This window comes from Phoxinus phoxinus, assembly GCF_949152265.1.
Source record: "Phoxinus phoxinus genome assembly, chromosome: 12".
Classification (NCBI taxonomy): Eukaryota; Metazoa; Chordata; class Actinopteri; order Cypriniformes; family Leuciscidae; genus Phoxinus; species Phoxinus phoxinus.
The window spans coordinates 4,747,132-4,774,749 of NC_136887.1; the positions used below are offsets into that span (position 1 = coordinate 4,747,132).

Here is a 27,618-nt window from a genome sequence, read left to right on the forward strand (position 1 = left end):
ATGTTGTGATATTATTATCATAACACATTTTAAACACATTCTCATTATCATGATGTAAAAAAAAAAAAAAAAAAAAAAAAAAACATTGCATGATCTATGATCTAATATGAAAAAAATTCATAACATTATTTTAACTGTAAATTATTGTAGTGTTTTTTGTATTGGCTTCAATTTATGCTGGTTTCAGTAATTATTCAAAACAGTTGTGTCCAGACGGGATGAAGGAATTACAGTAAGAAAAACCTTAATGTTCTTCATGCAAAGTTGATTTTGGGATGAAATATGGCCATTTCTTCGTTAGATTCACCCTATTATGGTACGTGTGTTAAAAACGCATAACCTCAGATTAGCATATTGCTAACAGACTGTCTGAGATGCATCGGTACGGCATTGATTTTTAGACAGAAAGGGAATTTCTTCTAATATCAAAAGATTAAAATGTTTTATTTTTCTTTTGATCGAAGTTATCCTTTTTTTGTGAGGTACAGAGAGTTGGTGTTAGATATTAAATATTTTGTTTTTGTTTAATTGTTTTAATTATTTAGTTTCAGTTGTCAGCCTGTGTTGTGTATATTTGAGCAATTTTACAATGTCTAATTGAAGGCTGTGCTGTAGAGAGAAAGTCTCTTTTGTGTGTGTGTGTGTGTGTGTGTGTGTGTGTCTGTGTGTGTGTGTGTGTGTGTGTTTGAGGGTGAAGGCCAAAGTACACTGCGGTTTTTACATGTATGCGAAGGTCCGCGTAACGAAATATTTTTGTACCGTGCATTACTGAGTACTCACATGCACTGTCCCAGGCCGTTGTTTTACAGAAAAAACTAAACTTAAGTATTAAAGCTTGTTTCTGCCACATAATAAAAAAGGGAATTGCAACTTTTTTTCTCTCACAGTTGCGAGTTTACATCTCACAATTCTGGGAATTTTGTGGTATTAAGTCGCAATTGCGAATTATAAAGACAGAATTGCGTGTTATAAACTCGCAATTGTGAGAAATAAACTTTATAACACGCAATTGCGACTTTATATCATGCAATTCTGAGTTCTGACTTTACAACTCCCAATTGCGTGTTAAAGTCAGAATTGTGAGTAGAAACATGCAATTCTACGATTTTTTCTTTCTTTCTTAGAATTGGACTTTAGGCTATGTCTCAGAATTGCAAGATGTAAAGTCAGAATTGCAAGAAAAAAAAGTTAGAATTGCGAGTTTACATCTCGCAATTCTGACTTTATATCTCGCAATTTGCGACTTTGTCTCGCAATTCAGACTTTATATCTTGCAATTTGCGACTTTGTCTCGCAATTCAGACTTTATATCTCGCAATTGCGACTTTGTCTCGCAATTCAGACTTTATATCTTGCAATTTGCGACTTTGTCTCGCAATTCTGACTTTATATCTCGCAATTGCGACTTTGTCTCGCAATTCTGACTTTATATCTTGCAATTTGCGACTTTGTCTCGCAATTCAGACTTTATATCTTGCAATTTGCAACTTTGTCTCGCAATTCTGACTTCGCAATTGGAAGATATAAAGTCAGAATTGCATGATATAAAGTCGCAATTGCGAGATATAAAGTCAGAATTGCAAGAAAAAAAAGTTAGAATTGCGAGTTTATTTCTCGCAATTCTTACTTTATATCTCGCAATTGGAAGATATAAAGTCAGTATTGCATGATATAAAGTCGCAATTACGAGATATAAAGTCAGAATTGTGACTTGAGAAAGTATTTTTTCCTTAGAAATTGACTTTTTATCTCACAATTGCGAGTTTATTTCTCGCAATTCTGACTTTATATCTCGCAATTCTGACTTTATTTCTCAGAATTGCGAGATAAAGTCATAAACTTCGCAATTGTGAGATAAAAAGTCGTAATTATCTTTTAAAATGTTTTATTCTGTGGTGGAAACGAGCTTTTAGACGGAACAACAACAGACAAGCGCTTGTGTGAGGGGGTTATGAATATGAGATAGACGCAACTTTAGTTTAGGAGAATACAGACATTTTTAACGCTCATAACTTCTGGAGAAAAATAGCGCAGACTGAACAAAGATGAAACTTCCTAGAGCGTAAACTTAGAAAGGCTACGCATACGTGCAACACACGCGGTGTACTTTGGGCTTGAGCTGCTTCTCTCATGAGTGACGCTCAGTTTAGACACACACAGTTCGTTTCCTGAAGGCTCACCGCTTCAGTTTTCCTCAGTTTCACTTCAGTGTTGAGATGAAACCAAAGCACATGGTACCCAGTATCTTGCACTGACCTTTGACCCTGCTTAGAGGGCACTTTTTATTTTATTTTAGGTACTTATTTCACTTCTGTCTTTTATAACATTGACTGATTTCCTCGAGCTTTCCGCCCAGTCTGAATGTTTTCTACACCTGCACTGCTCCAGCTCTCCTTATACCCAGAGAGAGATGTTCTGACAGCTTTCTGTGCGCAACGTGTGTTTCTGTTTACAGACCTTCGCTTGCCTGCCATCATGCATTTGTTATACACGTAAAACACAAGAAATTGTTCGTTGTTACTTAGTTTTCGTTGACGGAGGTCACATGGTTTTTGGTACACTGTGAAATGGAAATAGATGCAACACTGTGTTTCTTGTACACAAACTGCTGAACATATTCATTCCTAATATTGGTGTTTTCCAGTAAATAAAGGTACCAAACGTCTGGGTTTACAGAGAGGAAATGTTACGTCAGATCTCTTACGTGATGGAAAGAGTCTCCATGCAGAAGTGCAACTGTGTGGACGTGTTTCTTTGGTACTAAAGTCTTTTGAGTCGAAATGTCAACTTGATCAGTGAACTAAAGCTTTGCAATAAGCCGTGAATCTCACTAAGAAATGTGCAGGTCATTAAGAGCAAAAAGAAAGACATGATATTGTGAGTAAAGAAAATAAAGCCTAATTTATAAGACCATTGCTTTCTGCATTTTTCCCTCAAGTTTCTCATTTGCAATTAATAATGAAAATCTAGACAATGATGGATTGATGTAAAAAACAAACAAATTACAATCAGCATAAATTCAGTGCATCAAATGGTGAGTTGTGTTATATATAATATATATATATATATATATATATATATATATATATATATAGCCTTACAAATGTGGGGGTTTTGATGTTTTTAAAAGAAGTCTCTTCTGTTCACCAATGCTGCATTTATTTGGTTAAAAATACAGTAATATTGTGAAATATTACTACAATGTAAAATAACTTTTTTATGTGAATATATAGTAAAGTGTAATTTACTCCTGTGATCAAAGCTGAATTTTCAGCATCATTACTCCAGTCTTCAGTGTCACATGATCCTTCAGAAATGATGATTTGATTATCAGAAAGATTTATGATTATTATCAATTTTGAAAATAGTTCTGGACTATTTTTTTTTTCAGGATTCTTTGATGAATAGAAAGTTCTATTTCATTTATTTGAAACAGAATCTTTTGTAACATTATAAGTCTTTACTGACACTTTTGTTCAATTTAATTCATCCTTGATGAATAAAAGTAGCCTATTGATTTCTTTTATTTCTCCCCCCTAAAAATATTATTTTTAACGGTAGTGTTTAACACTTTCTATTTCAGATAAATGCTGTTCTTTTGAACTTTCTATTCATCAAAGAATACAAAAAAAAAAAACTTCATGGGATCATGTAGACTGGAGACTGGAGATCATGTACACTGAAGACTGGAGTAATGATGCTGAAAATTCAGCTTTGATCACAGGAGTAAATTATATTCACATAGAAAACAGATATTTTAAATTGTAATAATATTTCACAATATTACGGTTAAAATAAAATAAAAATGCATCAAATCAATGCAGCCTTGGTGAGCAGAAGAGACTTCTTTTAAAAATATAAAAAAAATCTTACCGATCCAAAACTTTTGAACGGCATGATATATAGCCTATATATATAATATGTAGTGAAGTGTATCCTGCATATTTGTGGTGAGATTCACCGGTGTTGTAGCGTTCAGTATTCATCATGTTACAGTTCACAGGAGTATTGAATTACATTAATAATACTGTATTTTCCAACTGTGGGGGATGAAGTGTGGAGAATTGAGCGCATTACTGCATTGAATGTTCCGACTGTCACTGTTCACCGTGTGTATAAGGTTGGCACCCCAGTGTTCAAGCAATCCTGTATACACTGACGTCTTGAAATGGACCAAATGAGTGTTTGCAAAGCGGGGGTTGTGTTACAATCCCTGAACATGTCTGGACCACAAATGTCTACTCCACTGTTTCACATCATCTCCGATGCAATAAGGAGGTCAAGACTGCTTTAGTTTGCAAGACGAATAAACAAACTGCAACAGCGATCATATAATGTGTGGTTTATGCTTTAACTCATATAAACATGTTCAACAAAAGCTCTTTCCTGGTTAGCCAGGTAACAATCTTTGTAACTCAAATATAGCGTTTGGTTTATAACAAATCAAATCAAATATGGTTTGGGTGTCCTCGGTCAGGATGATAATCTGTAGTCACACATCTGGTGTGTGGAGATCGTCTGGAGTCACACATCTGGTGTGTGGAGATCGTCTGGAGTCACACATCTGGTGTGTGGAGATCGTCTGGAGTCACACATCTGTGTGTGGAGATCGTCTGGAGTCACACATCTGTGTGTGGAGATCGTCTGGAGTCACACATCTGGTGTGTGGAGATCGTACGGGGACCGCAGGTGCTCCTCTACTCGGCCGAAGAGCGCCTGCAGTCTCCTCTCCTGCCGCTCTCGGCGACCGCGCTCCGCGAGCACAAGCTGCCATGCGGCCAGGTGCAGTGGACAGTGGATCTACAATAGCAGACATGGAGACACACTCAACCACTACATTGACCTTTATTTCCTGCTAAACCTCCAGTTTTTACAGTACTGTGCAGCGAACAGCAGGCTAAAGAAACCTGAGCTGAACAAAGCAGTGAGAGTCTGTACACACACATCTAGGAAATACTGTTAATGCTAACAATAAACAAACTGAACTTTGATGAATAAAGAGAAATCACTGATTAATTGAAGCAAAAGAAAGCGTTATACAATAACTACAATAATAATCTCCTTAAAATTAGAGTTACATAACAAAATAGTTCACAGTTCAGATATTTGTCACAGTCACATGTCGTTTCAAACTTTATTTTTGTTTTTGTCCCAGACAATTAATTCAGTAATATTATGGATTTGACTGCACTGATGCTATCAGATGAGAACAAAACTTGAGCTGAGTAATACTTTTGTCTTCTGCAGCTGCTTTACTGCTGAAACTGAATTGGTTTCATACTTGATGAATTTTGCAACATTCAGAGGCCGCTCACACAGAACGTGTGTTTCCATTCCCCTGCGCTATATTTCTATTGTTTTTCTATGCAAACACGCACTGGACTGACGTGTTTGATCGTTGCACTCGTGCCTTTTGGAGTTTGTCAAGTCTTTTTTAAGTTTTTCTGGTCTTTTAAATTTTCTCGCGCATGACAGTGTTATAAAAACATGGCATTCTAAAACCACAGCGTTCTAAAAGCATGGCATTCGAAAACCAAAGCGTGGCGTTCTAAAAACAGCTTAGCGTTCTAAAAACAATGTTTTGTTCTAAAAACACAACGTGGCGTTCTAAAAACAGCATAGTGTTCTAAAAACAGCTTAGCGTTCTAAAAACAGCATAGTGTTCTAAAAACAGCTTAGCGTTCTAAAAACAGCTTAGCGTTCTAAAAACACAGCATAGTGTTCTAAAGACAGCGCAGCGTTCTAAAGACAGTGCAGCTTTCTAAAGACAGCGCAGCTTTCTAAAGACAGCGTAGTGTTCTAAAGACAGCGTAGTGTTCTAAAAACACAGCGTATGTTCTAAAAACAGCCTAACGTTCTAAAAACACGGCGTAGCATTCTAAAGACACGGCGTAGCATTCTAAAGACACGGCGTAGCATTCTAAAGACACAGCGTTGTAAATACACACCATAGCATTCTAAAGACAAAGCGTTCTAAATACACAGCGTAACGTTCTAAAGACACGACGTTCTAAAGACAGCATAGTATTCGAAAGACAAAGCACTCTAAATACACAGCGTAGCGTTGTAAAGACACAGCGTTGTGTTCAAAAGACACGTCCTTCTAAAAACAGCGTAGCGTTCTAAAAACACAGCATAGCGTTCTAAAGACAGCATAGTGTTCTAAAGACACAGCGTAGCGTTCTAAAGACACAGCCTTCTAGCATTCTACGGTGTTCTAAATACACAGCGTTCTAAATACACAGCGTTCTAAATACACAGCGTTCTAAATACACAGCGTTCTAAATACACAGCGTTCTAAATACACAGCGTTCTAAAAACAGGGCATTCTAAAGACAAGACACGCCATTCTAAAGACACGGCACTCAGGTTAAAATAAGTTCAACTTAAAACAAAGTGTTTCTAGACCTTGCGCTTGTTTTCGTTCCACTGATCTACATCTCACGTTTTTTTTAACATCAACCAGCTGAACAAGCCCTAACACTGTTGTTATTTTCCTGTTTATTAATGTGAAGCTGCTTTGATACAATCCTTATATGAGGCTCTATATGAATAAATGTGATGACTATATTTTTTCTGTGGAACACAACAGGAGATATTTCGAAGAATGTTCATGCTTCTCTTTTCCATACAGCGATAGCAGGACAAAGCTCCATCAAGACATACGAGCATCATTAAAGTGTTATATCATTTCAAGTCTTCTGTGATGGATCTCGACAGGATTGTTTTCAAATTACTCAGAAAATTGCATTGAGACAAATTTGAACAAGGACGCACAAATGGGATTTAAAAGCCATGTTAAAGGGCATGTTTTCCAAGGGGAATAAAAAAAAAGCAATCGTATATTTCGCGTGACTGCAGAAGACTTATATATAATATAGTGCAAAAGTACATACTTCTGCCTAACATTGTGTTTTAGTGAGCCGGTTTGAAACGACGTATGGCGATTCACTGATGACCGTTTTCATTTGTGAACTATTAAGGTGAACTACTGCTTTAAATCTACACTAAATGCTGCTGTCACCAAACACTAGGGGGCGATCAAGCAGCCAACAAAACACTTATAATCAATCCTTGAATTGGTTAACTTTTGTTATGTGAGAAAAAAAAACTATATACAGAAGACAAAACAACATTAAGCCACAGCTGAGAAGACTGCTTTTTTGTAAAATATGTTTTGCTCTCAATTTAGAGTGAAGTCTCCCAGGCGTGAAACACTATTAGCACTGACACCCGCCGCAGCATTAGACATCATTAGCCCCATCTGTGCACGGGCTTTTATTCGAGCGGCTGAAAAGTCCCAGAAGCCTCTTTGTAAGTGGGCGATGTCTTCTGACGCGTAAACTGACCCCTGTGGCGTGGGCCGTCCTCCAACAAAGAGGGGCTGGTCCATTGTTTAGGCTTTACTCAGTCCTTTCAAGAGACTGTGAGAAAAAAAAGTGCTGGGGTCACACATTGCTGTCTCTCTCTCCATGGCAACCAGATGTGAGGGATGGTCACCATGGAAACCAGCCATAACCATGAGAGTTTTTCTTTTTTTTTTGAGGATCTAAAAATCATGGTATTACTACCCAATGGTTTTGTTGGTAACACTTTCTTTTATAGTGTCCTTGTTACACCAGTAACGTATGCTTAATTACGCAACTAACCCTATAATACGTACATGTAGATAATTATTACTAAGTACTTAAATGCATAATTACACCGTAAAATAAAGTGTAACCGTTTTGCGTTTTATTTTCTAAAACAAGTATAGATTTTGTCCAGTCAAGTCATGGATAGACCAGCAGACTGTCTCAAATGGACTGTAAACAAACATTTGATAAAGTAACAAGCAAACTATCCTGACCTCATGTAGCTCCGCCCCTTTTTCAGTCTCACGGTTTGTGTTTCCACAGCATGAAGGTAAATGTGAATGAACCGTTCGTTTTAAAATATTCCCGGTCTGCTGACATTTCTAATGACATCCGCTTTTAACATTACAATGCTCAAGATAACTTTCGTTAACTCTTTGATAAGTGAATTCTATCTAATTCGATCTAAAGATGGCTGTGGCTTCTTTCTCTGGCACATAGAGCTGGTAAGTCCCGCCCCCTCCGTAAAAGCCTGCTGGACCTCAAAGTTGAAAAACCGTCAATGCAAGTGAATGGGAGAAAATTATTATTTTCTGGTCCCGTTCGAATTGTGCCATGAATGTGAACATATGTTGTCTGTGAATTTTTTATATAATCTTTCATGTTACAAGTTTGACAGTATATGGTATGATTCGTCGGCTAGCAGTTGTGGAAAAGACATAACGAGAAAGACTACATGTCGCCTATGTGACGTCACCCCATAAAGTTGACTTACCCGTGGTTTTCGCCAACCTCAACGATTTTGTCCTCTCCCTGAAAGAAGGCGGTGAAGTGCACCAAAGACACAGCCATGTCTAGCGGGATCCGTGAGCTAGAGCCGTGAGCTAGTGGTGTTGACGTTTCAAACGCGCCGAAAGCAGCGAAGAGTTGTAGTCCACAAAGTGCTCTCACACAAAGTCTACCCGTATCAAACTTCTACCCGCTAAATTGTAGCATTCTTCACACGATAGATTATATAAAAAATTCACAGACAACATATGTTCACATTCATGGCACAATTCAAACGGGACCAGAAAATAATTATTTTTTCCCATTCACTTGCATTGACGCTTTTTCAACTTTGAGGTCCATCGGGGTTAGCGGAGGGGGCGGGACTTACCAGCTCTATAAGGTCTATAGCATAGATATGCATGCATAGATGCCGCTTCAGACACGTCGGCGCTCCCGCCATCTTGGAACGGTCACCGTCACCGTAAGAATCAAAGGCCCTGTTTACACCTGGTATTAAGATGCGTTGTGGTCGATCGGATCTCAAGTGGACGACACTAAATACAGGAGTACGGGATCTGACACGTTATGAGCTTCTTCTTTCTACCACTTCCCAGACAGCAACATAGTGTCGGATCCGGCCCACATCTGGTTAAATCCGCATGTACGGGATCTGGGCCGACACTATAGGCTTGTTTGAGATGCGCCTTGCCTCGCCTGAAGAGAGTAGGCGGCTGCAGTGAGGGGAGGAGTGAAAAAAGCGCAGGCAAGCCGGACAATTTTCTCTTCTCGCAGTGGATCTGACACCTGTGAGATCAAAGATGCATATCGCGGGATTCACGCTCGTGCACAGTGTTGCTAATAAACTGGATGTAATTTAAGTTCTGTTGCTTTTATATGAAAATAAATATAATGAACAAGACACCCAAAGCACTTGTTTAATCCCATTCCAAATACGTGTTTATCAATCTTTTTTTTCTCTTTAATACAGACATGTTATATAGCTATAGCCTATAGGCCTATATTTTTGATAAAAATTACATAATCCATAGAGATCGCACTGTCAGAGAGTTTGGGAATACTCACACATAATTTGTACACATAAAAACACGAAATCAGAGTTTTAAATTCAAACATTTTAAAAGAGAACAATACGTCAAGGTTGTTTAAACCAATGAGTATTAAGCTGTGTCGTCAGCAAGTCGTTTCCCATCATGCTTTTGATCAGCGCAGTCGGTGGAGAGCAACTGCGCGCAACTGCAGAATCCGACAGGTGTGCCTTGCGCTCGCGAGAGATTTTTGACATACGTCAGCATGACATCAGAGCCAGGCGGAAGGCAGTCGGACACATTTCTAACCGGCATGCATCTCGCGCTGATCACCGGTGATCGGTTCTGCGCAGATTTTGCTCATCTCAAACAAGCCTTATGTTGCTGTCTGGGTTTCCACCACTCCCAGAGGAAGTTGAAAACACATTAGTCCGGATTGCTTTCGTAGTGTAAACGCTCATGTGGTCGAATGTGTTCAAACAGCCACAAAAGTCCGTCTTCTGACCTGATGCGTGAACATTGTGGAAAGCGCACTTGCCAGACGGGAGTTAAACTTTATCGGCTGAAGACCCAAGTTTGGTTTGAAGATGAAAAACGTACCAAGCACAATGTTCTCTCTCCATTCCTGACTTCTGAGGCCTCATCCACACTACTGCGTTTTAGTTTAGAAACGGAGAATTAAAACGAATACGATCTCCGTCCACACCAGTGTTTTAGCTGCGTATTAGAATTGATCTCAGTCCACATTAAAACGACTGAAAACGCGTCGTTTTCACATTAAAACGACTGACCAACACTGGGCATGTGTGTGCCGGTGTAAACAGGCGCATGTAGGCGGTTATAAGATTGTAAAATGCAGAATTTACTTGCACAACAGCTGCTAGCGAAGACATCAACGTCAGTAACGCTTGTAATTCGTTATCCATGTTGCAGTTACTAACGTTACGTAGTCCAGGCTGGTTTTTTATGTTTTCTTCCCGAGGACGGGTCATGTGATGGGTTGCTGACGAATCAGGGAAGGATACGCCATGACTGATGACACCCGATCATAGAGCCGAGCGTGAGCCTCTGTGTCATCGTTTCTAAAGTCCTCCGTTCTGACCGTCTTCACTAAAACGCCCTCCGGAGATTCAAAACGCAAAACGGGGTCGGCAGCGTTTCTAAACTTCTCCGTTTTAGGTCTTCGTTTTTGCCGTTGTAGTCTGGACGGAAGGTGCAAACGTAGCAGAAGGTCTCCGTTTCTAAACGAAAGCGCAGTAGTGTGGACGGGGCCTGACACACACTCACAGCGTTCGGCTGGATCTCGGCTTTCAGAGCAGAAATGAAAGCGGATGATCACCGTATGCTTTTCCAGTGTCATCTCCGGTGCGCTCGTATGTAAATTGCGTGAGCTTATTTTCTCCATTAGATTGAAAGATCTTTAAAAAACACTAGATTTACCCGCACATAAACCCTCCCCCTCCAAGACATCAGGACAGAAGTGTTTGAAAGTGGACAAAAGAGACGGATTAAAACGCCAGGTGTAAATGGGAACGTCTCCCTCGTCTACTTGTGATCCGATCGACCAAAACTCATCTTAATACCAGGAGTAAACAGGGCCAATGACCACAACATTGCACAGCTTCTCGTTGTGAAGCCGCCGAGATTTAAATTCCTAAAGAAATGGGATAAACTTTCACAGATGAGAAATTAGCAAAATCATCTGCTGAACTCTTTCATATAAAGATACTCATACATGCGTCTACCAACGGTTAAAGACAGAAACGTGTGTAATGTCGTATTTAACTTTAGAGACGGTCCCTAAACTTTATGCCAGTATATCCATAGGCGTAATTTGCGGGAGGGACATGTCCCCACCACTTTTAAAACATCTCGCAGCACAGATATACAAATAGCCTAAATAAAACATCTCCAGTTAACTAGATTGCATATACAGATATTCATACATGCGTCTACCAACGGTTAAAGACACTCAATCAACTTGCTCTTAAATGTTCACGGACCGGCTTTGAACATTCCAATATGGCAGACGTCTTATGCTAATGAGGCATCTATGTATATACATCTAAGATCTATAGCATCTCAAAAACAAAAAATAAACATGGAGTCCAATATTTATAGCTGACTTCAAGTCGTTTATGCATGATCGTCAGGGTTGCCAGGTCTGTGTAACAGAACTAGCCTGATTACCCACTGCCAAATGATCAAAATATGCCAGCCCATACGTACACATCTTACAGTCAGTGTTATGCGTTATACACAATTGCAACTTTTTCACTATATAGGCCTAGGCTAGGCTGTACAGTTTAGTTTTAGTGTAGGCTACTGCTAAAGAAGAGTATTGGTAAAGTTGGCTTGAAAACATGAAAACATTTCGGCGGTTTATAAGGCGACTGAGACCAAAACTGCCGTCATTTTTTGTGGCAGCACAAGAATGATAAAATACATAGATCTTTTGCACACCCGTTTTGTTACATTAACACAATTATAACGTCCCAGAAGACTTGAAGGCAGAATACTTCCCCTGGTGGACGGGAGGGGTACAGGTGGAAACATTACAGGAAAGATAGTTTGGAGAAAAGATTCCAAAATCGAAGCCTTTACATCCACAAGTGTACAAGACAGTCAGGAAGCGGTGTTGTGGAAAAGCACAAGATGAGATATGAGGGTAGTGGGACCAGTGGACACCAGGACAGGAGAGAGGTTAACACCGCGGACTGATGCCTTTCCTCCCCAGATACCGCAGAACTGCAAAGTTATAGGTGGTGGACACAGTATATGTGAGCTGAAGAGAGAAAGACAGAAACAAAAGATAATAAATATGAATAAGACCCAGTGACAAGAAACCAGTGATCAGAAAAACCCAACCCACGATGCTAATGTTCTGAGTGGTTGTTACTAGGGGTGTGATCTCATGCCACACAGGATCTCAGGACATTAAAACGTGATATTTCATATATATATATATATATATATATATATATATATATATAAAAAGCTGTTTTGCGATATCAGCATGACGGAGGTGAGTTTGTGGCAAAACCTGTTACAGTGCTTGCATTACACTGTTCTGATAATTAAATAAGTATATGCGCTGCAGGTTTCAGAGAGAAGCGCGACACTTTAAGCCTTTAAGCGGCACCCCCTTTTTTTGAATAGACATGAAAATGCACATTCCGAACTTAAATGGTTGTAATTCAAGAATGCTTTGGAATATGGATGTAAGATTGGTCTTGTTTTAAAGAAGATATTTGTCCGATTTTTGTAGAAATTCAATAAATTAAGAAAGTTAAACAGAAAAAAAGTTATAGAAGTTTGAGTTCATGAAAATGTACAATGTAAAACATTTAATTATTCGTATTTTATATAAAATATATTTTTTCAAAACCTGGGTGACTCTAAAACTGCAAAAAAAATCAAAGCCAAAAATCTGAACAAGTTGCGTTTCAAATTTTAGGTTGATATCTCAAAAAACAAGCTTTCAGTGAGATTTAGTTTGGGCGCAGTACCACACTTCTCCACTAGTGGACATTACTGCCCTTATAAGGGCGCCGCCATTTCCATATGTGTTTTTTCTTCATATTTCAGATCTTTTTTTCTAAAATAATTGAATGGATGCTATCTTTTGAACTCTTGGCATGAAAACAAACTGAGGTTTCTACCATTCTTTCATGATTTTTCATGTTCATCACTATTTCAAAATAAAGGACTGAACACGTCTTAGGAGTATTCAAATTATATAGTTGCAAATTTATAAATTACGGCTCCTCTGTACTTTATTTTGAAAATCAGTCACCAAATATGAAAACTAGAGCTTGTAAGCTTTCAAATGATATATAGTTTGTCAAGATTAGTTTAGGTTTAGTATAGGATATTACTGTTTTAAATATGTAATGACTGTGGGCCCACCGATGGGCCGGTGACACTTTTTTACATGCAGATTTCTTCCAGCTCCTCAGATCAGTTTTGTTCTGCTTATTTACACTTATATACGTTCTGCTCTACACACACTTCTCTGCATGTGCTGTTAGTTTTGAGTTTCCAGTAACATGCATTTGGGAATGCATATAAAGTCTGACGTGCTTGGTGTTTCACAACGAAGTGTTGCACTGTTATCATTTTCAATGTGTGGAGCGTTTCAGCGGCTCAGTTCATAACTACATATCTCTGCACATGCTGTGATTTTGTGTTGCTTATAATGTTCATCTGGGAACACAATGTGCGTCATTTCACCAGATTTGTAACGCAAATAATTTATAAACCTACACCAATACAGGATAATACATCAAAATGTTTCTAAACATGCAAAATGTTGTTCATCGTGATTTCTAAATAAATGTTTAAACCCTCGCTGTAGCATTTCTATCATAAAGAACTGGCCAAATATGAAAGATTAAGTGGACATTTGAATTAAATGTTGTTTGACCAAGACAAGGATGTGATCTGCTGTAAAGTGTAACAACAACAATTAGCAGGTTGTTGGCACCCTCTGCAGGCATTTTTTATAAAACATACTGTACAATTGATGATTATGATTACATTATGTATTCACTTCTTTTATTCACTATTTTTATTGCCACAAAAATTATCCGATTCATCGTCAAAATAATCGACGATCACTCGAATAATCGTTAGTCACAGCCCTAGATTAGTTAAAACTTATGAAAACCCCAAATTCAACATTTTTATATTGTGAAAAGGTTTTCATAAGCTGTAAACCATAATCATCAAATTTATAACAAATAAAGGCTTGAAATATCTCACTTTGCATGAAATGAGTCTATATAATATATTAGTTTCACCTTTTAAGTTGAATTACTGAAATAAATGAACTTTTGCACGAAATTCACCTGTATTTCGCCATTGAAGATTTCTTAAAAATTATGTTAAAACATCGTCTCGTCTCATTCTCATAAACCCAATATGTATTGTCTTGTCTCGTGAGTTAAGTGTATGGTTACAGCCCTAGTTTTTCCCATAGATATGTAAATGTAGATTCCACCTTTGGCCGCTCCAGACATGACGCTGCATCCGCCATCTTGGAACAGTCAGCGTGTCGTCACGCACCGCAATAATCAATGAGTTTTCCAAGATGCCACAACATTCCAGAAGAAATGGGATAACCTTTTACTGGTGAGAATGTGTTTTTTTATTTTTTATTAACTCAAGGTTTGTCATGTTAGCTAACGCCTTCATCTTGTTGTATTGAGTTAATCGTGATAAACAAAACCCAACTTGCTCTCGACTGTTCATGGACCGGCTTTGACTGTTCCAATATGGTGGACGGCTTGCTTACAGCAGCCCAAAGAAACAGCCACTAATGAGGCATCTACTAATACATATATATATATATATATATATATATATATATATATATATATATATAAAGCACATTTTGCTAGGGAGTTGCTGTGAGGTTATGGGAGTTCAGAGAAATGTAGCTTAATTCATTGAAAATCACATTGCCCTTTATAAGAAAGCTCAGCAGCTCAAACGTCAGCCATATCAGAAAGTCACATGTGTGGTCATGACATTTTCACAGTGCTGAAAACTCCCTCCAAACGCAAAATAAGCTGTTCTCTCAATCATCCAAGACATTTCTAACCGCAGCGGAGAACAATAAACGACAGCCAGCTCTTTAATAAATGCAGGAACAGAATTCCTCGGCACCTACGGGAATGGCGTCATGAAAACACACTGTGATAGTGTTCAGTTCTGCACACACACACTCACCAGAGCCAAGACCGTCATCCCCGCTCCAGCGAAGGCAGCGATGTACAGGTCATAGGTCAAGAAAAACTGGAAAACAAGTCAGAAACGAGACGTGACGTCCTGAACACTGAACGTGTGATCTCGGCTTTGAGGAATTACGGGAAGACATTGCATTACCTCTCTCGTCTTGCACACATTCGACAGGGTCATCCCACAAACCTTTCCTGGGACTGCGTCCCATGGAAGTAAACCTGCGAGAGACAGAGACACGAAACACTGTCACAGCATGAAAGACATCAAGGCACAATGACGTTTTATTGAGATTTGTGTCAGTATAAATAACACCATGTTCGTTCATTAAGAGAACAGAGATTACGCATTTCAAGTGCGCCGTCACATTGTACACACACAAGGGTCAAAGACAAATATTGTGTAACTGTGTATTTGGTTTCTCATGGTTATGAATGTTTTATACTTTTGATTTAGTGACTGAAATGTCAATCAAGTAGCCTATTTTCCACCTAACATCTTGAACACAGAGTGTACAAACCGTAATCATTATTAAGGTAAGAAATATTTTTAAATATAAATGTAAAGGATAAATAATTTGATTTTTAGACACACCTGGAAGATTGTTTCCGCCACAGAATAAACAATAAAAAGGGTAATTGCGACTTTTTCTCTCACAATTCTGATTTTTTTCTCACTTTTTTAGCTACAAAGTCAGAATTTAGAGATTTAAACTTGTAATTGCGAGAAAAAAAGTCAGTATTGTGAGTTATAGCCTGTTATCTTATAAATAGTTTTATTCAGTGGGAGAAACATGCTTCCATAGTACACACCACATGACATTTTACAACTGAAATGAACCTCATCTTGTCATAAAAAGGTCAAATTATTATATGTTATATTTTAAGATACATCAATTATTGACTTTGACAGAGACAGTCTCTATTATATAATTTCCAACTAATATTAACTAATATTGCATATATGTTTTTAAAATATATATTTAAAATATTAATAAGCAGTGAAATAATTTTGTTAAAAAGATTTTTTTTTTTTAACTGTCAAACTAAAGAATTTCTTTTCAAGAACTGTCTTTTTATTGAGGGTTTATCTTGATTTTGATGTCAGAAACTAAGTATTTTTTACTGTAAAATATATCTTTTTTTCAACAATTATGGTTTTTACTAGTAAGAATTGTATTTCTGATACATGAAATTAGTATTTCAACTAGTAAGAAATCAATTCTTGATATCAACAATTGAATTTGAATGGCAGCCTATGGTGACATTTAACTAGTGAAAATATAATTACAGAGATCAAGAATTATAGTTTTTACTAGTTGAAATAACATTTTTGATATCAAGTATTCGTATTTCAGCAAGTGATGAAGTTATTGTTGATACCAAGAATCAAAACATTTTCTAGTGGAAGTTAATTTTAATTATCAGGAATTCAAATCCTGCGAATGAATAAAAGTCAAAACGGCTTGCCATACCTCATCTGGCAATGCACATGAATTAAATGATCTGAATGTGCACAATGCAAAATGTGAAATCAAGTGTTTGTATTCATGCATGTATCCGGAGAACATCTGAACATCAGGACACTTCAAAAGACTGGCACATCATCAACAGGACTTTAATCATTATTACAGAGCTGCGATATATCAGACGTCTAAGCTGTTGAGAGACAGATGAGTGGACAGACGCATGCATCGCGGGGACATTACCGTACTGTCTGGCATCAATGCACAGCTGGCTGATGCTGGAGGGAGTTTCAGAGAGGAAGTTTATGGTCTGACAGGTGTTTGCCATGTTGTAGAAGAAATACACAGGAATCGCAGAGAGGGAGAACACCAGCAACCAGACTACAACCAGGACATATGTGATCACGATGAACTGTGGGAGGAATGCATACACATATCAGTTTAATGCATTTGATCTTAATTCAATAGTTCAGACCAAAAAAAAAGAAAAAATTAGCACTTATGCTTATTCAAGTGATAGATTTCACCAGGTTTAACATCAATGACACAACATGAAACTGAAAAACTTGCACCAGTTTTGAATATACAGAAGTGATACACACAGGGGAACAAATTTAGTAAATATCAACTTTTTGAACAGCCTTGAAAGCTTTATAGATTCATTGTATAGAAATGTGCAGCGTACATTTTGTTTTATTTTGCTTACAGGAAGAAAGTAAAGCATACGTGTTTGAACATGAGGGTGCGGCATTTTGGAAAGTAGCCAATGCAAACTGAAACCTACATTTCAAATCACTCACCGTTGTACTCAGACAGCGACCACAAACTGTACTACGAAATTCCCCAAATGACTGGCGAACTGCACTGGTGGTGTAAAAGCCCTCGGCCAGCAGGACTATACAGTACAGGAAGAAGAAGGAGGCCAGGACATAGATGACGTACTGAAAATACTCAATTCTACAGGGGAGAGAGAGAGAGAGAGAGGGAGAGAGAGAGGGAGAGAGAGGGAGAGAGAGAGAGAGAGAGAGAGAGAGAGAGAGAGGAGAGAGAGGGAGAGAGAGAGAGAGAGAGAGAGAGAGAGGGAGAGAGAGAGGGAGAGAGAGGGAGAGAGAGGGAGAGAGGGAGAGAGAGAGAGGGAGAGAGAGAGAGAGAGAGAGAGAGAGAGAGAGAGAGAGAGAGAGGGAGAGAGACGTTCGCAATAAAAATATGTTAAAAAAACTGATTGTTCCACGTATTAAAACCTGAGCTACTGCTTCTAGCACAAATTCACTTTACTTTTGACACCTTCAAATGATTTAAACTTCCCTTTTCATATGATTTTTATTGTGAAGCTTTTGATTATAGGCGAATAAATTGATTTAAAACTGAAATTGGAAATGCACATAGTTGCTAGAGATGCTTCTGGCACGCACAGGTACGCTAGGGTGATGTAGTCCTGATGGTCACGGGCGAAGTAATTCTCAATGAGTCTTTCGCTCTCTGTAAGGGCCTGATGTCCACAGCCGCAGAACAGCGCAATGCCAGAGAAACACAGAAGAGTGGCCACGAGAGAGACGTATGGCACTCCTCCCAGACAGCGCATACAGCATTCATAACAACCTGGGGATTCATAACAAAGGCATATGAAAGGTCAGCTTATGTCTACCATATCAGAAATCAGACATCATATTCTCTGTTCGAAAGAGGAGCCGTCTAATGTGACACCAGTAAGGTGTGCAGTGCAGCAAGGCTCTGTGTCAGGCCCTCTGCTGTTTGCTTATACATGCGCCACCTTGGAAATATTATTAGTAAACACAAGATTAGTTTCCATTGTTATGCTGATATATTGTGTATTTCTACAAATTTCTAAATTATACAAGTTAAAAGAGTATACAAGTTAAAGAGAATAAAGACTGGATGACCAGCAATTTCCTTCACTGAAATTCACGGTAAAAACTGGCCAGAACTCTACCGTAAAGGACAAATAACACAAATAAAACACCATCATGGTAACACACGTGACACTAAAATTATTCAATAAACATTAATTTAACAACATAAGATACATAAGAAAATAAAACCTTAAAATGTACAAAACTGTTAACAAAAAACCTAAGAAGAAACAAATAAGAATCATACTTAAAAAAAAAAAAAGTGTTTTATTTTCGAATTTTCATATAATTATGAGATGACATTATTTTTTGCTTCCAAACACTGTAAACGGTAACAATATTTTACTGTATTTTTTCTTAAATTACATAAAATGTCCCGTTCGATCTATTACAGTTTTCCACTAAATAGAGTAATGGAACTTACTGTTAACCAATCAACATGACGTTTACCATTAAAATGACAATCATTTGTTTACATCGTTCTATTGAATTCTGATAAAACAGAGATATTATTCACCTGACCAAAAACCTGTACACATAGTATATAATTTGAATCTAGACAGTTTCAAAATGCAGTTTATAGGCCTGGTTTCACAAACAGGCCTTAGATTAAGCCAGGATTAGGATTTATTAGTTAATTTTAAGAAGCTTTTATAAACGTGCCTTAGAAAAAAAAAAACATTATATCAGCATCTTGAGACAAAACAATGGCACTGATATATTTTAAGATATGCTTTCAGTTAAAACAGCTTTAACATGCATTTTAGTCTGGGACTAGGCGTAGAGTTTAGGTCATATCTCTATAATGGCTGCCTGTTAAAGGAACACGCCGACTTATTGGGACTTTAGCTTATTCCCCGTATCCCCCAGAGTTTGATAAGTCCATACATACCCTTCTCATCTCCGTGCGTGCCGTAACTCTGTCTGACGCACCAACCGCTAGCCTAGCTTAGCACAAAGACTGGAGATAAATGGCTCCAGCTAGCATAATGCTCCCAATAAGTGACAAAATAGTCACAGCGTGTACAAATAACAAGGTCACATGAGACAGTGTGTTGCGCTAATCACTCCGCCCAAGTAGCAGTCTTTGTGCTAAGCTAGGCTAGCGGTGGGTGCGTCAGACAGAGTTACGGCACGCACGGAGATGAGAAGTGTATGTATGAACTTATCTAACTCTGGGGGATACGGGGAATAAGCTAAAGTCCAAAAAAGTCGGCGTGTTCCTTTAAGTCCCGCATCGATGATAAAATATTGCTATTAGGGGTGTAACGGTACGTGTATTCGTACCGGACCGTTTCGGTACAGGACTTTCGGTACGGTTCACATGTGCACCGAATGCAATCTTTCACGTAAATTAGGCTAGTTTTGTGTGCGGAACATGCGTCAATTCCGAGTTTCCACACGAACATATTAAGTGTCGGAAGTCTCCGCGTTGCACTGATTAAATCTGATTAATCGTTTTTGTGATTCAAATACATGTAAAATATTACCATAACATCAGTCTTCCTGTGTGCGGAAATTTGTTTATGTTGCTGTGACAACGAAACGCGTGCATGCGCGCCTGTGTTAAGAGCGCTTGTTGCTCCGTGCGCGCTGATGTGCTCATCTGTTGACATTTCCAAATGCCTTTCAGTTGCTTAAAGCTGCCGTCGGCAACATTTTTTTGATCAAATTCAGTGAAATTGACACTATAATCCGACAGAACAACATAAATAAGGTGGTTTTAGAAAAAAACCCGAGCTTCTAACTCCACCTGGACCGTGTTATTTTGTTTTGCAAAAATCCACCGCTCCCAGATCATCGGGTGTAAACAGTGAGATCTGACTGTCAATCACAGGTCGTGCACAAATCACAGATCCCCCTCCCTCGCGCAGACGCGGACGTTACAATATCACATGCACACAACACGCCTGAAGTTCGCCTGAAGATTGTACGAAGCGTGATGGCAGAGAGAAAATCTAATAACAAGCTTCCAATTCCTCGGTTATTGCTATCTATGGATAGATTAGCCAGGGCAGCCTATCTCCGAGTCTATGGTGTTGATCGATGCTGAAGAGACGGACGCGTTCACAAAATCAGGTGCACACGCACTGACAATGGGCGGGTGCTCGTTGGTAGTGGGGGAGGGGCATGAGAGTTGTAAACATTCAAAATTTTGTCTAAGTCCACTCAATCTGCCAGACTTGCCGACGGCAGCTTTAATAAAAGCGGGCTTTCCACACAAACAAACGTACATGTGTCATTAGTATGATAAAAAAAAAAGGGATTTTAACTCTCGGGTCGGGCTCGGACATAAATATCTTTATGCCTGTCGGGCTTGGGTCGGGTTCGGTTACTGCTGTCTAAAATCTACAGCCTAAAATTCGGCCCGATCACCACATACACGGCACGCTCGCTTTAGCCCAGCCTCTCGCTAGCTAATGGCCAATATTGGTTTAAGAGTATTTTATTTAGTGGAGAACTTTGCAGCAGTATTTGATTTCTTATTCTTTTTTTATTTTGCAGCAGCCATATCACCCTGTAACCCAAGACTGGTTTCCCACTGAAGCTAAGCGGGGCTAAGCCTGGTTAGTACTTGGATGGGAGACCTACTGAGAAAACCAGGTTGCTGCTGGAAGAGGTGTTAGTGTGGCCAGCAGGGGGCGCTCACCCTGTGGTCTGTGTGGGTCCTAACGCCCCAGTGTAGTGACGGGGACACTATACTGACAAAGAGTGCCGTCCTTTGGATGAGACGTTAAACCGAGGTCCTGACTCTCTGTGGTCATTAAAAATCCCAGGATGTCTTTCGAAAGAGTAGGGGTGTAACCCCGGCATCCTGGCCAAATTTGCCCAGTGGCCTCTGTCCATCATGGCCTCCTAATCATCCTCCTATATATATATACTAATTGGCTTCATCACTCTGTCTCCTCTCCACCAGTAAGCTGGTGTGTGGTGGGCGTTCTGGCGCAATATGGCTGCCGTCGCATCATCCAGGTGGATGCTGCACATTGGTGGTGGTCGAGGAGATTCCCCCCTTCTATGTAAAGCGCTTTGAGTGTCCAGAAAGGCGCTATATAAATGTAATGAATTATTATTATTATTATTATATATTTTTTTATTAATTATATTTTATTAAGTGTAAACAAATTGTTAAAAAAAATTTATAGTAAACAACCAGCAGTTTAATGTTTTGCATTTCTTTCCCTTTACTGTACCGAAAATGAACCGAACCGTGACTTTAAAACCGAGGTACATACCGAACCGTGATTTTTGCGTACCGTTACACCCCTAATTGCTATACTCACTTATACTCGTTTATAAGGCCCTAAGCGGTCTTGCTACTTTGTATTTAACTGTTCTTCTATCACATTGCAATCCATTATTCTCTTTAAGGTACAAAACTCTGGGATATTGAGAATATCAAAGTCTACTAAAGGTGGTAGAGTTTTTTTCACATTCGGCTCCTAAACTTTGGAATAGCCTCACTGAAAATGCTCTCAGTTTGAATCCAAATTAAAGACAAATCTGATGAAATCACATCCTTTTTTTTGTCCATCGAGACTTCACCAGCTCCGGTCTGATCCAGCCTCACGTGTGATGACTGCAGATGACACCAACAATAGATGGACTAACAAGATGACATAATATTGTGATTATATTGGAATCACTACGATCACAATCTGTTTGTACTGCTTCAGTAATGCTTTGAAAGATAGTAACTTCAATTGTTTAACCAAACGCATGACTTGTACTAACTTAGCGCAATATATTATTGCTAAATTATTTAGTTGCTAGAGAAAGTCAGGCTCTTTTCAAGGTTGTTCTCCAACACCTCACCGCCAATGCGCTTTCTTGATTTAATGCTAGATTCATTAGGGCCAAATGACATTGCATCAGTGAAACATGCATTTCGGTAACGCTGCTTTGAAACAATTATTGTGAAAAGCGCTATACAAATACAACTTGTATTGCACATAGCAAGAGAGTTACCCTAAAAGACATTTCTGGAGCACTGGTGCTAGAGATATAGACTATTAGATTTAGTGTGATTAGTAACGCCTGCTCAGTGAGGCATCTACACTTCTGCTGATTTGAACAAACCCCCTGTAAGCTTAAGCATTCAACCTTGGCGTAGTAAATAATATAGACTAATAATATACACTGCAAACAGTGCTCATTCAAATCCAAAACAATATAACAAGCTCATACTCTCATAGATGTCTATTCACAATCCATTCACATGTGCCAAATCTGAAACACTGCGACAAAGCAGCAGCTGCAGCGAGGAGCGCGAGTGTGTGTCTGCGGACGGGTGCAAGTGTGTGTGAGTCTTCCTCCGTCCGGATCATGTGCTGGTGTGTGTGTGTGTGTGTGTGGGGGTGGGTGAGCGACGGAGCTGCTCCGTACCACGGCATGAGGAGTGTGAGAAAATAAGGAGGACCAAGAGCCAGAGTGTCTCTTTTTGTGGCTGCACTGACAATAGCCTTTGTCTCGAAGCCACACAAGGGCCAGCAATGACACGCACACAAAGAGCCGGTGCCAGCGCGGGCCCTACAGGCGGACTGAGCCGGGTCTGGGAGGAACCAGAGGCAGACCTGAGGGGGAGATTTGGGCTTGGACAGAACGCTGAGCCCATACGGAAATGTAATATATGACATATATGTCCCTATATAGCTAGTGACGTCGTCATATATGCTAAATATAAGACAATATATTGCTATCACATATATACATATCTCTACATATATGTTAATATATGTTTTTAACATATATACAGTATATATTTGACATATTAAATGAGTATATTGACATATATTAATATGATGTATATGATTATTATTTATATAATACTGTATGTTTTGACCATATATGTCACTGATGTTTAATTTATATATGCCAAACTATTTACTATTTAACTATTTATTTCAAGTCTACAGATCAAGTCTACATATCCACATTTCATTTCAATTTCTATCTCATTTTCGAATCTTTTATAAATAAAATGTATTATTTATTATTATTTTAACTCTTCTTGACCAGCTCATAAAAACAAAACAAATACTACACACATTCTATTTGAAAACTGATAATTATATATGTGACATGTATATAAAAAACACTATTATACATACATAAAATATATGGGCTGGTTTTATATGTCAATTGTTCCATTTTCTAATGGGTTTTATATATGGGCATATATATTTCATATATGTACATATATTACATTTCCGTATGGGAGGGTTAAATCACCCTCGCTGTTTGATTTATAAACAGAGGAATATCTGGTTGTGTTTAAATCATTATTTGAAATATTATGTTTTATTAAATGTTTTATTAAATACGTTGTGACTCGGGTTAGGAATCGTAAAAGTTGCATGATTTTCCTGTTATCACTGTAAAACAATCTCTACTGTAAAAAGCGCTATATAAATAAAGGTGACTTGACGAGGTCAGGAATCAGATTCTTGTTGCAAAATTTGGTTACACTTTACTTCGATAGTCCACTTTAACTTTGCAACTACATGTCAACTAACTGTCATTAGAGGATTAGAAGATCTGCTTAATATCTGCTAACTCCTTATTTTGATAGTCCCCCAACAGACATTATACTGACTATAAGTAACTTGGCAAATACATGTCAACTTATTCTCCTAACCCCAAACCCTAACCTACCAGTCTACTGATCCTCTAATGAGAGTTAGTTGACATGTAGTTGATTGGTTAATCGGTACTCAGATTTGTCAACATTAGAATCTCTTATCTGCTAGCCATCCTATTATTATTTCTGTTTTGCTTGATTGTTTTTAATCGATCCAGAACTGTTTAAATAGCTTTTTATGGTATTGTGTAATTATTAAAATTTCGATGATGTATTCTTAATAATTTTTTTCTTTAGGTTGACTTGTAACATCTTGTCCAGGGACTACGGATGAAAAATAGCTTTTGGCTAATTCTGGTACATTTACAGGAATGTTTTATTAATGTACAATGTCCCTGTCAAAATAAATAAACTAAACTAAAAAAAGGTTACTTATAGTCAGTAGAATGTCTAAAGTGGACTATCGAAATAAAGTGTAACCCAAAATTCAAATTTAGTTTCCTCTTATCGATTCCTATGTGTGCATATTAAAGTGATTTTAAACCATTTAAGCTCAAGAAGACTCATGCACTGTTTTCTCAAAGCGCACACGCACAGAAAGCCGCTTCTCATACTGTATTGTGCGCGATACTGAACTGACTTCTCTTCCGCATCTTTTTGCACTTGAACGGACAATTACTCACAAAAATATGTCAAAATATCCTCTTAAACACAGTCGGTTACGTCTTAAGTTATTATGCATATTAAAGTTATTTTAAACCATTATAGGGCTGCATATTGATTAATCACAACTAATCATTTGTTGAATAAAAGTTTTTGTTTACATCATATATGTGTGTGTACTGTGCAAAATAATTATGTATTTATAAATACACACACATGCATGTATATATTAAAAAAATATTTACATGTTTATATACATTTTTATATTTTTATATAATTTATATTATATATAATTATAAATACTTAATATATAAATAGATTTTTTTCTTAAAATTATACATGCATGTTTGTGTATTTATATATACATAATTATTATACACAGTACACACACATATATGATGTAAACACAAACTTTTATTCTGCAAATGATTAGTTGTGATTAATCAATATGCATACACGCACAGAAAGCCGCCTCTCATTCTGTATTGTGCGCGATACTGAAGTGAGTTCTCTTCCGCACTTGAACGGACAGATACATACAAAAATATGTAAAAATACTATTGTAAACAGTTGAAAAAGAAACCGCAGGTGTATCAGTATATTGGATCCGTGCAGCTCTTAAAGCGACAGCAGCCTAATACTCCAGCTGCCGTCTTTATAATAACGTTAATCAAACAACAAAAGACAGTTCTTGACTGAATTACTTTAGTAATTAAGTTTGTAATGCATATTTTATTCATAAAGTGGTGTATTTTTTTCATTTGATTACAGTTTCTGTACTTGAAAAACTTTCTTTCAAGTGTATTTATTTGTGATTGCTAATTTGTTTATTTGTTATTTTTTAATTACTGAGTGTTTACTTGTATTTAATGCTTGAGATTTATATTAGTTAGGCTAGTTGTTTTTGCTAAGGTATTTTTGAACTAAAGGCTAAAGTATTCAGCTACAATGAAATGTTTTGCAATAAGACTTAGAATAAATTTAAATTATATCCAAGTTTTTTTTTTTTTTTTTTTTTTTTTTTTACTTCATAAGAATCGGAATCTTTAACATTAAAACAATACCCAGCCCTTGATGTGACTCAGCAGTGCCAGATTAAAAACCGTTAAGCAGCGAGACATTTCTGTGATTGTAAAATGAAGCAGCACAACTGTTTTCAACATTGATAATCAGAAATGATCTTAGAATGATTTCTGAAGGATCATGTGACACTGAAAACTGGAGTAATGATGCTGAAAATTCAGTTTGATCACAGAAATAAATGACATTTTATGTTAAACGGTAAAAGTATTTCACAATATTACTATTTTCTGATCAAATAAATGCAGCCTTGGTGAGCTAATTACAGATCCCACACTTTTTGAACAGCAGTGTATGAAAAGTTGTTTAAACTTAATGAAAAACTATAGAATTTGAATTAACAGACACAAAGAAAAACGTGAAGTCTAATATCCAGAGCTATTCATAACCTGCACTATTTAATATATCTAAATATCAAACAAAATGCCATTAGGCTACATTTTCAAGAAATACAGCACAAGCACAAGCAAATCATTCCACATTAGTTTTGAAATGATTCAAAAAGCATCGGTGTTAGTGAATGGTTTTCATAATTAAAGTTATGATCTACACCTGTGTGAGGAACTGACTTCACACATCCACTAAAACACAAGCAGATTAAAAAGCTAAACTTATGAATGAATGAAAAGTTAGTTCTGTGAAGGAATTTAGTATCTATTGCAGTGGCATTCAGACACTCTCAAATATGGAGCAGCTGGACATGCAAGTGTATCACTGTTTATCAAACTACAGATAACATTGTTCATTCAAATCATATACAAAATTGGTCGAAACATCCCTTTTAAAGAGTAGAAATGCCGAGCTTACCCATGTCTGTAGGCAGCAGTGCTGAGCTTCAGAGTAATGCTGCCTCAGTCTCTCCTACACGGACTCGGGGAACAGCCTTAAGAAACAATGTGTCTTTTCAACGGACTGGCTCAGAGTTCAGGAGCAGACGGACAGGGTCACGATGCAGAGACTTGCTCTCTTAAAATAAGTGCCTCTGAGCTGCAGTGCAAAGTGTTTGATAAAGAATTACAGGCCACTTTCAGAGAATTGAGCTCATTCTGTGATCAAATCAATGGATGAGTGTTAAATCTAAATTTTATGAAAAGTGAATGTGTTTGTAATTTATTTTTACCCTTAATTTTAGTTCAACATAAGACTTTTTTGTAAAGTATGTAGCTGTGGGAAAGATGTACTGCTAATGAGCTAAACCCTTTATTTTGCGTGGATTTCTATGAGATTGGACTCTCTGCTGACCTCTAGTGTCCACACGTCAAAGTGCAAAGCATCAAATCAGAAGCAGTGCTGATCAGTGTTGGGGAAATGCATTACAAGTAACTTGAGTTACGTAATCAGATTCTTTTTTAAGTAACTAGTAAAGTAACACATTATTTTTTTCAATTTACAACAAAATATCTAAGTTACTTTTTCAAATATGTAACGCTAGTTACAGTCAACATTTATTGACTGACAGCTCTCCTGTCCCTATGTTGAGAGAAATAAAGTGAGGAGGTGTGTGTGTGTGTGTGTGTCCGCGTGTGTGTGTGTGTATAAACACGATGGTTATTTTAGTTCTAGACTAAATGTGAACATGCATTCAATCATCGCACGAAAACATTAATTGTTCCTCAAAATGAATAAAAACAGTAAAATGCAATCTCAGAATTTTACGCAAAACTTATAATTAACTATATTAAATTACACAAATATACTTTATGTATTTAATCTCACTTTATTAACCAATGTCTTTGCTGCTGACCTTCAGTTATCTAATTTAACTATACTAATAAGCAAAAATGACTTTAGATTAGATTTTTTAAATTTTTTTTTTTTATTGCAA

The 27,618-nt window shown here is 37.6% G+C and overlaps 1 protein-coding gene across 2 annotated transcripts; it reads right to left on the reverse strand.

Annotated features, from left to right (window-relative positions):
- Positions 1–87: 87 nt before the first annotated feature.
- On the reverse strand, positions 88–27,085 carry plp1a (proteolipid protein 1a). 2 transcript variants are annotated; one of them, XM_079630195.1, is made up of 7 exons: positions 26,601–27,085; positions 18,011–18,197; positions 17,399–17,555; positions 16,842–17,010; positions 15,281–15,354; positions 15,125–15,190; positions 88–4,800 (listed from the first exon to the last, which is right to left on the reverse strand). In XM_079630195.1, exons 1-7 carry the CDS (start codon positions 26,602–26,604, stop codon positions 4,651–4,653), a joined length of 807 nt encoding a protein of 268 aa, XP_079486321.1. In that variant the 5' UTR covers positions 26,605–27,085; the 3' UTR covers positions 88–4,650. The 2 variants fall into 2 exon arrangements, with proteins under 2 accessions (XP_079486321.1, XP_079486322.1); XM_079630196.1 differs by lacking the exon at positions 88–4,800 and adding an exon at positions 9,411–12,176.
- Positions 27,086–27,618: the final 533 nt, after the last annotated feature.